The 12,969-nt window shown below is 41.0% G+C and overlaps 1 protein-coding gene across 1 annotated transcript; it reads left to right on the top strand.

The window, feature by feature from the left end:
• Window positions 1–2,154: 2,154 nt before the first annotated feature.
• LOC132768373 (keratin, type II cytoskeletal 5-like) lies at window positions 2,155–12,217 on the top strand. The gene is made up of 9 exons (XM_060764189.2): window positions 2,155–2,911; window positions 4,191–4,408; window positions 5,471–5,531; window positions 5,841–5,936; window positions 6,867–7,031; window positions 7,577–7,702; window positions 9,804–10,024; window positions 10,870–10,901; window positions 11,016–12,217. The coding sequence occupies exons 1-9, from the start codon at window positions 2,258–2,260 to the stop codon at window positions 11,417–11,419; spliced, it is 1,977 nt and encodes a 658-aa protein (XP_060620172.2). The 5' UTR covers window positions 2,155–2,257; the 3' UTR covers window positions 11,420–12,217.
• Window positions 12,218–12,969: the final 752 nt, after the last annotated feature.

Raw genomic sequence — 12,969 nt, 5'->3', positions numbered from 1 at the left:
CCTCCTCCCCTTCCACCTAAAAGATGCGGTCACTGGACTGGAGTATGACTTAGCAAAAGTGAAATCACAGAATCTATTTGTTTTTCTGGAAACCAGGCTATGTTTAAAACAGAAACTTATCCTCATTCTCCTATTTGCTCAAAGATGCATGGAAAAGGGTAGTTGTGGGGCAGAAACCTTACCATGAACTTAGGAAATTCACTGTATTTTACAGAAGAATTTAAGAAACATCACAGATGATTGGTGTATAGCAAAATAGCAAATAATATATGGTACAGAATTTAATGGACTGTTTTTAAAAGCCTCAAGATCATATTTTTGATAAATGACAATTCAGCTTGCAACAGCTAAAGCAGCATGTTCATGATGAATATCTTTCATAATGACAAATAACACATTTCATAACAGCTTTTTAACACTGCTGTCTTCTCCACCAGAATAATGTAGGTGGCTGCTAGGTCTCCAGTTTCCTGTGGCTGAACATCAGTTTTTGGTCTCTCTGGCTGTCTGTCTTTTCTATACAACTCATCCCCATATCTTTGTCTACATTCTTCTATCTCTTTCTATCCCTTAAAAGAACACTAAATCAATCTATAAACTAGATCGGGCATGGGCAAACTTTCTAACTTGGGTGCAACATGCTAGCACTCTGTGCTGGGATGACTGGCTTCCCAGTGATGGATGGATGGATGGATGGAAGGAAGGAAGGAAGGAAGGAAGGAAGGGAAGGAGGAAGGAAAGGGAGAAGGAAGGACGAAAGGGAGGAAGGGAAAGATGGAAGAAGAAAGAGGGAGAGAGGAAGGAGGGAGGAAAGATGGGAGGAAAGAAAGACAAAAGGGAAGAAAGGATGGGAGGGTGGAAGGGGAGGATGGTTGGAAGGAAGGGAAGGATAAAGGAAAGAGAGAAGGGAGAAAAGAAAAAAATGAAAAGAAGGAAGGAAGGAAGGAAGGAAGGATGGAAGGGATGGATGGGAGGGAAGGATAAAGGTAAGATAGAAGGAAGGGAAGACAAAAGGGAAGTAAGTAAGGATGGAAGTGAGGGATGGAAGGAAGGAAGAGTAGGATAAGGGAAAGAGAGAAGGAAGATTCAACAAAAGGGAGGGAAGGAAGAAAGGGTGGAAGGGCAGGAGAAAGAGTGAGGAAAGGAGGAAGGAAAGAGAGAAGGAAGGAAGGATAGGATTGTGTAAGGGAGGAGGGCCTGAGAAAAGAGCCCAAGAGGCTGCATCCTGCCTCTGGGCCTAGCTTTGCCCATACCTGAGCTGGATGGTTGAATGAAGGCAAATGTCACAATTAAGTAGTTAATCTCCAAGGTCGATAGCACATTGGATCTTTTTGCTGCTCTCCATTTTGTCCTGATCGTTGCCTCCCTGTATTAAACATATCTGAAATATGCTTACACCCCACTTTACCTGTATGTTTCCTTATACTTATCATCCAGTATACAAGAAGATGGAGAGTTGGTTACCCAGCTCACCTGCAGCTGACTTTCCTCGTCTAAGATCCAAATTGAGCTGATGCCCCATCTTCAGTTAAAGAGTTGATGCCCGTGTGAGTAGAATTGGACTACATCCTCTCTTTCACATACTTGTTCAAAATATACTAAATCTGATGCACATCTTTTACAAGCTGCCAATTGAGAAACTGCTCTTAGTCAGCTAAGGGCAATTTTCAACATCAAGGCTGATTTAAGGTGTGATTGCGGGCGTGCTTTGTGGAATTGGGAAAGCTTTGTTATTGCTTAGCCTTTTGCAAAGCGGCTGCCTGCCGTGGAGCTTTACCATTAAGAATGCAGATGAAGATGCTGATAGATGGGACCTCCATTGTGAATAAAGAGTGATGCATTGTGTCAATTAAAGAGGATCTTCCCCAGACATAATAATCAAGCTTAAGCCTCCTCAGTCATTGAAAGGCTATTGCATGATCATTGGTGTTCTTCATCATCATCCCTATCTTCTTCCTCCCCTGTTTTTTTCTTCTGGCAGTGAAGGGGTGTGCTAATGGGTAGGGTCAATGTTTGGTAAATTGAAGATGAAGATCTGTCAGCCACACCAAACTCATGAACACAATGAGATGATATTCTTCTCCCCGCCCATGCAAAATCAAACACCTCCTTAAACTGAATAAAAGGGAAGCTCTTTCCAGCTCTGGATTCAGAGGGATTTGCTTCCCTTGGGCTCTGCATACATCTCTTTCTTTTTTGCATTGCAACTACTTGGCTTTATTGTTTTCTCTCCTATTAATTGGATTCCACCACCATAATGTCTATCCAGACAGTATTTCAGAGCTCCAAAGGGAGCAGAAGGGGCTACAGCTCATGCTCTGCTATTGGTGGCGGTGGAGGAGGTAGACGTACCTATTCATGCAGAGGATTTGGTGGTGGTGGCGGTGGTGGTATGAGAGGCCAGTATGGCAGCAGAAGCCTCCATAACTATGGAGGAGGCACGAGGATTTCCTATGGACGAGGCTATGGCGGAGGCATGTATGGAGGTTATGGTGGAGGCTATGGCGGTGGAGCTGGTGGAATGGGTGGTGGTTTTGGCAGTGGAATGAGTGGTGGATATGGTGGTAGTGGAATGGGTGGCTATGGTGGTGGTGGAATGGGTGGCTATGGTGGTGGTGGAATGGGTGGCTTTGGAGGTGGTGGAATGGGTGGCGGTTTCGGGCCCGGAGGCATTAGCGGTGGATTTGGACCTGGAGGAATGGGTGGTGGCTTTGGAGGTGGTGGAATGGGTGGCGGATTTGGTCCAGGAGGACTAGCTGGTGGTCCTGGAGGCATTGGTAGTGTCCAAATAGACCCAAGTCTTCTGCAACCAGTACGTGTAGATATAGACCCTCAGATCCAGCAAGTGAAAAATCAGGAGAAAGAGCAGATCAAAGTCCTCAACAACCAATTTGCTGGCTTCATTGACAAGGTAAGTTATCAGAAGAACATGTGATGCAACTTGATTTCATGGAAGACATGCTCAAGTAGCGGAGGGAAGCAATTCATTTTGAAATTCTAAATGTAGTTATTTCTGAAAATCAGAATACTTATTTATATATTTATTTTCCCATATACAAGTAGGGATTAGATAGGATTTCTTCTTCACATAATACCTTCTTAAGATTCTAAAATTAGAAGCCATTTCCTTAAATCTTATCAAATGCATACAGCTATCCTAGTCAAACATTTCAAATACATTATAATAATTGCACATGGATATAGGCAGATAGCTAGAAATAATAAGATAATAATTTCCGTTAACATGCAGAACCTAAAATTGGTTCCAGAAAAATGTGGGAGTAGAAAGCCTTTCTTAAAAATAATAGTAATTAATGAAGGCAGAAATGGAAATTGTGGAAGCAAAAAGCAATTAATTCTTATAGATATATGAATACTTCTCTATGTCTAATTTTGTATCAGTATACTAATTATCCGAGAATGGCTTTTCTCTGAAGGCCAAAAATATTAGTAGGGTAAGGTGATAACAAGGTGATAAAAATATTAATTAATGGAAACCTATTAGAAAAGAACCAGTAGTTCCATTGTTTTCTTACTAGAACAGTGTTTTTCCAATTTTGCTCCTCCAGGCGTTTTGGACTTCAGCTTCCAGAAATCTTAGCCAGTTTACCAGTTGTTAGGATTTATGGGAACTGAAGACCAAAACACCTGGAGCAGCGGAGTTTGAGCTACACTGTTCTAGAGCAGTGGTTCTCCACCTGTGGGTCTCCAGGTGTTTTGGCCTACAACTCCCAGAAATCCAGCCAGTTTACCAGCTGTTAGGATTTCTGGGAGTTGAAGGCCAAAACATCTGGGACCCACAGGTTGAGAACCACTGTTCTAGAGGAACTCTTTCCTTACCACAGAGATATTTAGTGTCCTGACTTAAGTGAATGAAGGTTCCTCCTGTAACCTCTGATGAATTTTGTCAGAAACCAAAGGACGTTTATCAAATTAGTGAAATGTCCAGGATGCCCATGAAACATTATTCATTAAATTGCCAATGATTCTATTTCTGCAATTTTTCAAAACAGAAACAGAAACTCAAATGGAGAAAGTGGTGCATAGCTGAGTTTCCAATCATTTTGTTGTGGGCCTTGACATAAAATCAATTATTTATGAAAGATCTATCTTTGCTAACAATCGGAAATATCCATTCCACCCCTTGCCATCCCATGCAAACCAAAATATATCTCATTCTTGACTTTTAGGTAAGGTTCCTTGAACAGCAAAACAAGGTTCTTCAAACCAAATGGCAGATCTTACAGCAACAGACTCCAGGCCGTGGTCCAATGCAGAACCTGGATGGTGAATTCCAGCAATTCATGAACAACCTGAGGAACCAAATTGAACAAGTCCGTTCCCAAAAGCAACAGCTGATGTCTGAGCTTCAGAACATGCAACACGTTGTGGAAGACTCCAAGAACAAGTAAGAAAAGATGAAATGACAGATTCTTGTCTTCCACCCACCAACATTCCATAGGTGAAACTAGGGCATTGGTAGTCAGTGTGGCAAACCAAATGGGGATATCAGGAATGAAGCATCCAACTACATTTCAGTATTTGCATACACTATGAACCCACTATGAACCCACATTTCAGTATTTGCATACACAAGGAACCCACATGTGCGAGAGAGGCTGCTTTGCTGGAGCTCACTAGGAATTATTTTTTTTACTTTTCCCTACCTCCCTCCACACTGAGTTAATTGGGTGCAAACTATCTTTCCTCTTTGAACTCAGTTTTCAGCAGCTGAAATGAGAATACAAAAATGAACATTGGGGAAAGAAGACATGCTTTTTTTGAGGAACAGCTGATAAAGTGGGATGACAGACAATTAAATAGGACTGTCCCTGTCAAAGTAGGACAGTTGGAGAATTTATTGTCGCCATTGGTGGCCTAGTTGAACAGAAGGATAGTCAGCTCTAAACTACTAATTAACTGTAGGTAGTTCATGGAAAGCAGCAGAAAAATATCCAGTTTTTTTTCTCTAAAGTTGGATGTACTACTCTGATGTCATCCCCACAGACAAGGTCCTTGGTAATTCCCGTTATAGTGTATCAAAATACTGAAATGTAGTTGGATGCTTCTTTCCTGATATCCCCATTTTCTACTAGCCAAGGAAATGGCCATGGTGATGAACTGAACCAGAGGAAAGGGGTTGTTGTTTTTGGAGAGGAGGATTTTGGTCACTGTATGATTGATACAGAATTCTGGCCTCCGCAATGACAGAAAGAAAGAAAGAAAAAGAAAGAGACAAGAGTGATAATGGCACATGTGAGACTTACATCATTGTGACTCACCAGTAGTATGCCAGCCTATTTTAATTATTTCTTAGGAGTATAATAAAGTTTAACTTATGTGGCCCATTTTAACATTTTTCCATTCTTCTTTTTTTGTATGCTTGCTTTTCTAGATTCTGTTGTGTGTACGAAGCCAGTAGAATTCATTGTGTTGGTATCTTCTTTTTCTCTTCCTTCTCTTTATACAGGTATGAAGAAGAGATAAACCACCGTACAACTTCTGAAAACGAGTTTGTGGTGCTCAAAAAGGTGAGCAATGAACTTTGATATGCTAGAAAATGAGAAGGTGTTATCTAGTAACAGAATTTAGGGACCTAGCAGCACTTTTTCAGACATTTCTGGTAATACTGCTTTTGAGGGGGCTTGCCATTGTTTTCCTATAAAGCTGAGCAGGGTTTCTGTTGCTGAGAAGACATTTGAACTCTGCTCCTTATTTAAATAGACAGACAAACAGAAACCATCAGAGATCACAATATGAACATGGTAAAAAATTATAGGCATGGCAAAAACCTATCTTTCTGTAACTTTACATGTGGCTTCTTTATTTCCGCCCCCCAGGATGTGGATGCTGCCTACATGAGCAAAGCTGACTTGGAAGCTAAAGTTGGTGCTACAGTTGAGGAGCTCAACTTCTTGCATAGAATGTTTGACTTGGTAAGGGATCTTTCTGTTCTCTCTCTGAGCCTGAATATTATGTTATTATCAAAAATGATGTGCCTCAGTCCCCAAAATTCCCTCCGAACTCAAATTCAGTTTCAGCTTCAAAGGAAACCACATTCTCTATATCAAATGAACACACCATCTTCATTCCATATCCTTTGGGGAGGAGGGTGGCCTGGAGTCTTTGGAAGAAGATGTGGTTGTCAAAGCAAGGGAAGGTCTCAGGAGTAAAGAGTAACTTTGACCTATGCAGGCCACAAAACCTGTACCTTTGAGTCTACTTAATATCCTATTCTTAGTTGTCTTTGGCCTTGTCTCTTCCTTTATTGCACAGTGCTTCCTCTCAATCAGTATAATCTGCGTGATTCTGAGATCTCTGGGCCTTTACATACAGCCCTATATCCCAGAATATCAAGGCAGAAAATCCCACAATATCTGCTTTGAACTGGGTCCATGCTGCCATATCTTCCAGCTCAAAGCAGATAATGTGGGATTTTATTTAGCTGCATGGAAGGGGCCTCTGTGATCCTATTGCTATAGAAATGTCCATGTTCTGTACCTGCAACAAACTGCTAGATTAAGTTGATGACATGCCAGTTCTTATTTTGTCTCTCTTCTCTGAGGTCTAGAAACTAAGCTGAAGTCTAGAGATGTGTGTGTGTGTTCAACATAAAGACTAAATCAACTCGGTATTCCAAATATTTTTTTATATTAGTTTTGCCATAACCTCTTCTGTGAGAAATACCATCTATTTTGGCCCAATTTTATCAGAAGAGTTGCATTTTTGGCTAGAAAACATAAGATTTAAAAGTTATGGTATTAGTCTGACCTTTTACATTAAACATATTACATTTATTGTTGAAGTGAGGCTGACTTCAAGTACAATTGATTGGCTGCATTTTTGTTGTTGTTGATCCTTTGCAGGAACTGTCTCAGATCCATGTTGGAGGTAAAGACACCTCAGTGGTTGTGAACATGGATGATAACCGTGATTTGAATTTGGAAGGTCTTGTTGATGAAGCAAGAGCTCAATATGAGGATATGGCTCGGAGCAGCCGGGCAGAAGCTGAGACCTTTTATCGCTCTCAAGTAAGTAACCCATCTGAGACTCAAAATCATTATACCTAACAAGGTTTTCTGCTTTTCTGGGAAATGAATAATTTCCTTTTTAAGAGATTAATAGAAGAATGTCCATAGAAGAATGGAGCTGGCATTTGCCAATATCTGTCCATTTTTCTATTTGTGCCCCCCCCCCCACCACCACCACCACCAGAGGAACACCTATGCCGGGTTCAAAGTGATTCAGTGGTGATTCCATTTTCCTAGAAGACCTTGGGAACTGTAGTTCTGTGTTAGGAGGAAGGTCACTATGAGCCTCAAGGAATATATCCTCAATATCTTCACCAAATTACATTCCCAACATGCTTTGGGAGAGCCATGGCAGTGATAGAAGCAGAGCCCAGAAATGTACTTTTAGAGGAAAAAGACAGGATTGTATTAGGGGGGAGGGGGGACCTTCTTGGCCATTTCTGTTATAACCCATACATTTATTAATATGGTGCAGCAAAAGAATGTTTGGCTGTTTTCTCTTCTTCACATGTTGCGTTTTTAAACACATGGTTTTTATCCATCAGTATGAAGCTCTGCAGAACTCAGCAGGAAGACATGGGGAAAATCTGCAACATACCAGACAAGAGATTCAGGAGCTGACCAGAAACATCCAGAGGCTGCGCGCTGAACTTGAGCATGTCAAGAAACAGGTATGAAGGACAAACTTACTATTAGAATAGAAACTGAATTCTCTTTTTTAGAGATCCATGTCAGTTTTTTCTGATTTGATTATTTGCAGATTTGATGAAAAAGTACTCTCTGGGTATCTCTAGGTCCTCCAGTGTGATTCTATGTTCAGCTTCCTCCCGTCATGCTGGAAGATGTAGACTAGAGATTTCTAGAGAGAACACCTCTCTAGGATTCTCTAAACCCTACAATGAAAGTCTTTGTTTAAGTTGCAATAGAAGTTGACCATTTGGTCGTGCAAGTTTCTAGAGTAGTGTTATCTCAGGTAAAAGAGTAAGAAATTTCTTTATTCATGGTTTTTCACTTACATGGAAATCCTGTGCCCCTATCCCTAGCAAATGTGGGAGGTTGGCTATGTTTAACTGAGTCTGACTTCCCCTCACACCTGATGTCTGGAGATGGTGGGATGTGCAACAAAATCCATTTGGGAGTTGTCAGGCTGGAGAAAGCAGATCTAAGGGTGAGAATTAGGAAAGAGCACTGAGTCATTGGCTTTCAGAACAGACAGCATGCTTAACTCTGCAACGGTACACTTTCATTGCAGGCAGCTGCTAAAGATTGCCTATCTCCTTCTCAATCACATTTCCCATTCTCTCTGTGTTCTACAAAATAGGAAGGTCCAAGGTTTGATTGTTGCATCATAGACAACAGGGAAACATGCACACAAGATAAACTGCATTGCCTGTATGGAAATACAGTTGTGCGATACTACTTAAAATCACATTTCTGCAGAAGCCTGGGTGGCTTAAGGGACAACATGTTGCAATTTGAACATGGGAGGTTTCAGGGTGGAATCTTTTAGACATTAAAACTAGGAGCTCTGAAAAAAGGGCCAGTGCTCATAGCTTAGTGGAAGAGCGTGAGTTCTGTGTGTGAAAGGTCATGGGTTCAATACTTGGTATCTTCAGATGGGGCTGGAAAAGATCCGGACCTGGATCTTGGGAAAGTCAGAACAGACAAGGCTGAGCTAGACAGTGGTGGGACACCAAGGAGTGGGGGTGACTACTATATTAGTGGGGCAATGAATCTGCTATGGGTCCTAGTTAAAGCTTTTAAGGAAATAAACCTGGTTTAATGGAGGCTAAGGTTTTGTATCTTGCACTGATACAAACTCAGTTTCCCCTGTGACCCTCCAGGTGTTTGGGCATACATTAGGAATCCCCTAGAAACTAATTATCTCATGCCGGTATATAGGATTACATGTTTCTCGTCTTTATAACCTGCTAGTAATTTGAGCTCTTCTGTAAGGGCGCAATCCCTTGTTAATTTTCTTCACAAAGGAAGTAATGCAAAAAAACCACATGTTTCTTCTTGTGAGAAATTCTTGGGCGGCTGTCCAAGTTTTGCAATTCTATTTCCAATCTGGGAACTTGTTTTACATAACATTCACATGTGGCTGGGAATGGCTGTATGGAATTGTTGTTGTTGTTGTTGTTGTTGTTGTGCAGAAAATGCTTTTACCCTCATAGAAGATGCTGTTCTCTGCAAATGACAACCAAGTGTCAATTTTGTGTAGAATGAGTCCCAAACTGCAACGATTCCCATCAGTTTAGATTATTACCAGTTGTACTTGATCATCAAATCACATACTTGAATGCATCAGTTGGATCAAGGGAAGAAATAGGGATGTAGTTACTGGATGAGGGTGCAGAATGAAAGCATTTCCCTCATGAATGAGAATTCTGTTCAGACAAATGAAATTTTCCTTCAGTTTCTAGATTGTAGCAAGGGAGACGCTGACAATTCTTTAAGTGAGAATGTTTACACTTGCTGTGTATACATTCCCTTTATTTTGAATGCCTAAGCTATATATTTATATGCTCAATTGAAGTTTTAAGCTATTACGGTGCTGGGAATTTGGAGAATGAAAGGTGGGTGGGTGGGGGATTTCTCTTTTACATCAAGTGGGGAGGGATGAGGATTCTTTTTGAAGGGACATTATGTCTCCCCTGCCCCATAGCTATATGAGTAGAACAGGGTCAGATTGTCAGAAGAAAGCACTCAATAGAGATAAGGGAGTAATTTTTCAAAATGCTCTCCCTAATCCTCCCTATTCTCTTATAGGCTGCTCAACTGCAGTCAGCTATTGCTGAATCTGAGGAACGTGGTGAGATGGCACTCCGGGATGCAAAGCAGAAGCTGGATGAATTGGAAAATGCCCTGACCAAGGACAAAGAAGAGTTGGCTCGCCTCATGAAAGAGTACCAGGACCTGATGAATACCAAGCTGGGTCTGGACCTTGAAATTGCTATGTACAATAAAATGCTGGAAGGAGAAGAGAGCAGGTGCGTCTGCTGCCACCTTTCATATCAGGGTGTTTATTTTTGGTAGATTGGTTTGCTGGGGATCAAGTGTTGATAAGTAGCATTTTCTTGATTACAAATATTATGGGGTGTCAAGTTTTCAGTGGGGATCCAATCAATGTTTTCCTGTGTGGCTAGTGTCCTATAACTATTTTAACATCTTAATTTGGGGGAGAGAAGCCCAAATTGTCTCCAGGTTTACTTGAAAAATGCAGTGGCTCCCTCTGCATTGTGGTCACTGGGATCATTTGGTGAATTGTCCCATCTTCTTGGATCTGTATGAGTTGAACTGAAGGCAGGGAGCTGAGGGTGATGTGTGGGATCCAGATTTAACAACGGACACTGTTAAATCTGATATGAGTTTTCCATTTCCCACAAAACTGTTGAAAAGTTAGTTTTATAGAAAATCTAGCCAACAAGCTGGCGGGACTTTGGAGTTGTAGTTTTTTAAAAAGGTAGGGATAGAACCACCATGATGTAGTGTTTCATCATTGGATTAAGGCTCTAGGGGAGTAGGATTTGAATCCCTGATTGACCATGGAAACTGACTGGATGAATTTGAGCAAGGCACACTCTCTTAGCCAAAGAGAAAGGAAATGGCAAGCCAATTCTGAACAAACTCTGGTTATGAAATCCCCATGAAAATTAGAAACAACAAACACACAGCCTTTTACAAATTTTGGACTCTATTGCAAGTTGCAACTCATGATTCTATAATTCATAAATGTTGGTAACAGGTCTACTCTCATCTAGAAATACTGCTAGGCCTATTATGTTTCCCCCCCATCTGTTTCAATAAAAGCCTTTTGTTACTTGCTCCTAAACAGGTTATCTGGCCTAGGATCCCAAGTCCATGTCTGTAAGTAATGTGTCATTTTCTTTGTAACCAATTTAAGTTTTACCATTTTAAAGTGGTGCATATATATAGTAGTTATCTGGTGGTATATATTCTGAATATGTGTTTCCTTTACAGCGGTGAGAGGCAGCAGTTATGGAGGAGGAATTGGTGGCAGCGGAGGACTTGGTGGACTTGGAGGCGGACTAGGTGGAGGAATGGGAGGTGGCGGCCTTGGAATGGGCGGCGGCGGCCTTGGTGGCGGCAGCTTCGGTGGCGGCGGCATGGGTGGTTCCATTGGAGGTGGAGGAATGGGCGGCGGCCTGAGTGGTGGCTACGGAAGTGGAAGCGGAGGCTACGGAGGTGGAAGTATTGGCTACGGAGGAGGAAGTGGAGGCTATGGAGGAATTATAAGCAGCGGAGGCTCAGGCGGCTCTTCCTATGGAGGCGGTGGATACTCACGTGGTTCTGGAAGTGGATCCAGCACAATTATCAGGAGAACCACTACATCCAGTTCATCTGTCAAAGGCGGAGGTCACTAAGCACCCCTACAGGTCTTCAAAAGGAAAGCTTCAAGTGGCAACAGCATATCACTTTCAGCCCTATTGTGGTAATCCAGAAAAGAAACAAACTGTGGCCTTTAAGCACAAGATCTTGATCTATTCTGCTCCCCAGATAAAACCCACAAGAAAGCACCACTGAAAGTAGCCATCTTCCAACATGCTTCTACCACCTATTAGGTGACCAATAGTGAAACAGACCTACAGAAGAATGGTAACTGGCATGTACCGGTGGTGCTGTATTATTTAGATATCAATGGAACAGAAAGTTGCTTGAAAGAGGAAAGGGAGATGTGTAGATCAGGCAGTGCTTCTTTCAGTATGCTGTATATTTTAGCTTTGTTTTGGTGGCTCTCCAATGGCAATGTGTATGAACATGACCTTTCCTTTTTTCTCTTGAGGCTTCTTCTTCCAATTGATTGTTCTCTTCAGGTGTTGTAATTCCCTGCTCCTCAGAATAAATCACTGTCTGTTTTTATGTTGCAGAATGGCTGACATTGACAAATGCCCTTATCTACTTAAAGTTATACAGTGAGACTATTTGTTTTTCTTAATTATAGCCCTGTTTTACTCCAGACTCAATGACAGTGTTAACTATAGAGCATTGTGTAACAATCCACTAATTAGATTTGATGATTTGGGATGTTGTCTCATCACAGTACCATGAAAATGTCCAGCCTCACCAGTTTTGTGAATTACATGCACCTATCTTTATCTTTCATGGTTTGTTTCCCATTTTCTTGGGAGGCAACCATTTTCAATAAACTGCAGTCAAAGTCAGATGTGGTTTTGATTTATTTTTCTCAATTATATAATTCAATTAATGTAGTTTGGAAATGAGGACTTGTACATAATCTTCTGAACTGATTTAGCTTGAGAAAAAAATTGCACTGAAAGCCTATGCATGTTTATTTGGGAATTTAACCTTACATAATTATGACTAACCCAAAATGGGATAACAATCTCCACATTTCATTTGCAGCATAGGTTAAGAAAAAAAGTATGAAAAAATGCACAATTAATACTTAACATTTTGGTTTTGAAATTAATCAGTACACTCAACATTTAAAACCATAATCTTAATAAAATCCAACTAATTTGAACGGGAGAACTGGGCATAGACTAAATCCAACTAGCATACACCCACTGAATAATGGAATTTACATGGGACTTGTTAAAAAATTGTCAATTCAGTGATTCTAGCTAGCAATAGAAACTAGATTTATGGTTATGGGTTTACATCAGTCTCGGGGGAAACAATAATACTTAATAGCCTTTCCCCCCGCTAGATTGTTCATTCCATCCAGGTTGTTTTTTAAAAGATGTGTTTCAGTGGTGCAAAAACTTCATTTTTGCTCCATGACTTTTCAGTCTGAGTATCCACAATGGCACAATGTTTCAGGATGTAACAGAACACCAAGGACCACTTTCATTTTAAACATATTAACTTTAAACAACAACAACAACAATTTAAAAAACAAGCAAATATCAAGACCGAATTGTCGTATTTATTTGCATCCTACCTTTCTCCC

Source organism: Anolis sagrei, chromosome 2, assembly GCF_037176765.1.
Source record: "Anolis sagrei isolate rAnoSag1 chromosome 2, rAnoSag1.mat, whole genome shotgun sequence".
NCBI classification, from domain to species: Eukaryota; Metazoa; Chordata; class Lepidosauria; order Squamata; family Dactyloidae; genus Anolis; species Anolis sagrei.
The sequence above is the reverse complement of the archived record's forward strand: the minus strand, read 5'-3'. Positions and strand labels throughout refer to the sequence as shown.

What these genes read in the sequence shown, in the direction of transcription:
- LOC132768373 (XM_060764189.2), top strand. Translation starts at nt 2,258, where the DNA reads ATGTCTATCCAGACAGTATTTCAGAGCTCCAAAGGGAGCAGAAGGGGC. An exon ending in TTGCTGGCTTCATTGACAAG is followed by an intron (nt 2,912 to 4,190) that starts GTAAGTTATCAG and finishes CTTGACTTTTAG; the next exon opens with GTAAGGTTCCTTGAACAGCA. An exon ending in GTGGAAGACTCCAAGAACAA is followed by an intron (nt 4,409 to 5,470) that starts GTAAGAAAAGAT and finishes CTCTTTATACAG; the next exon opens with GTATGAAGAAGAGATAAACC.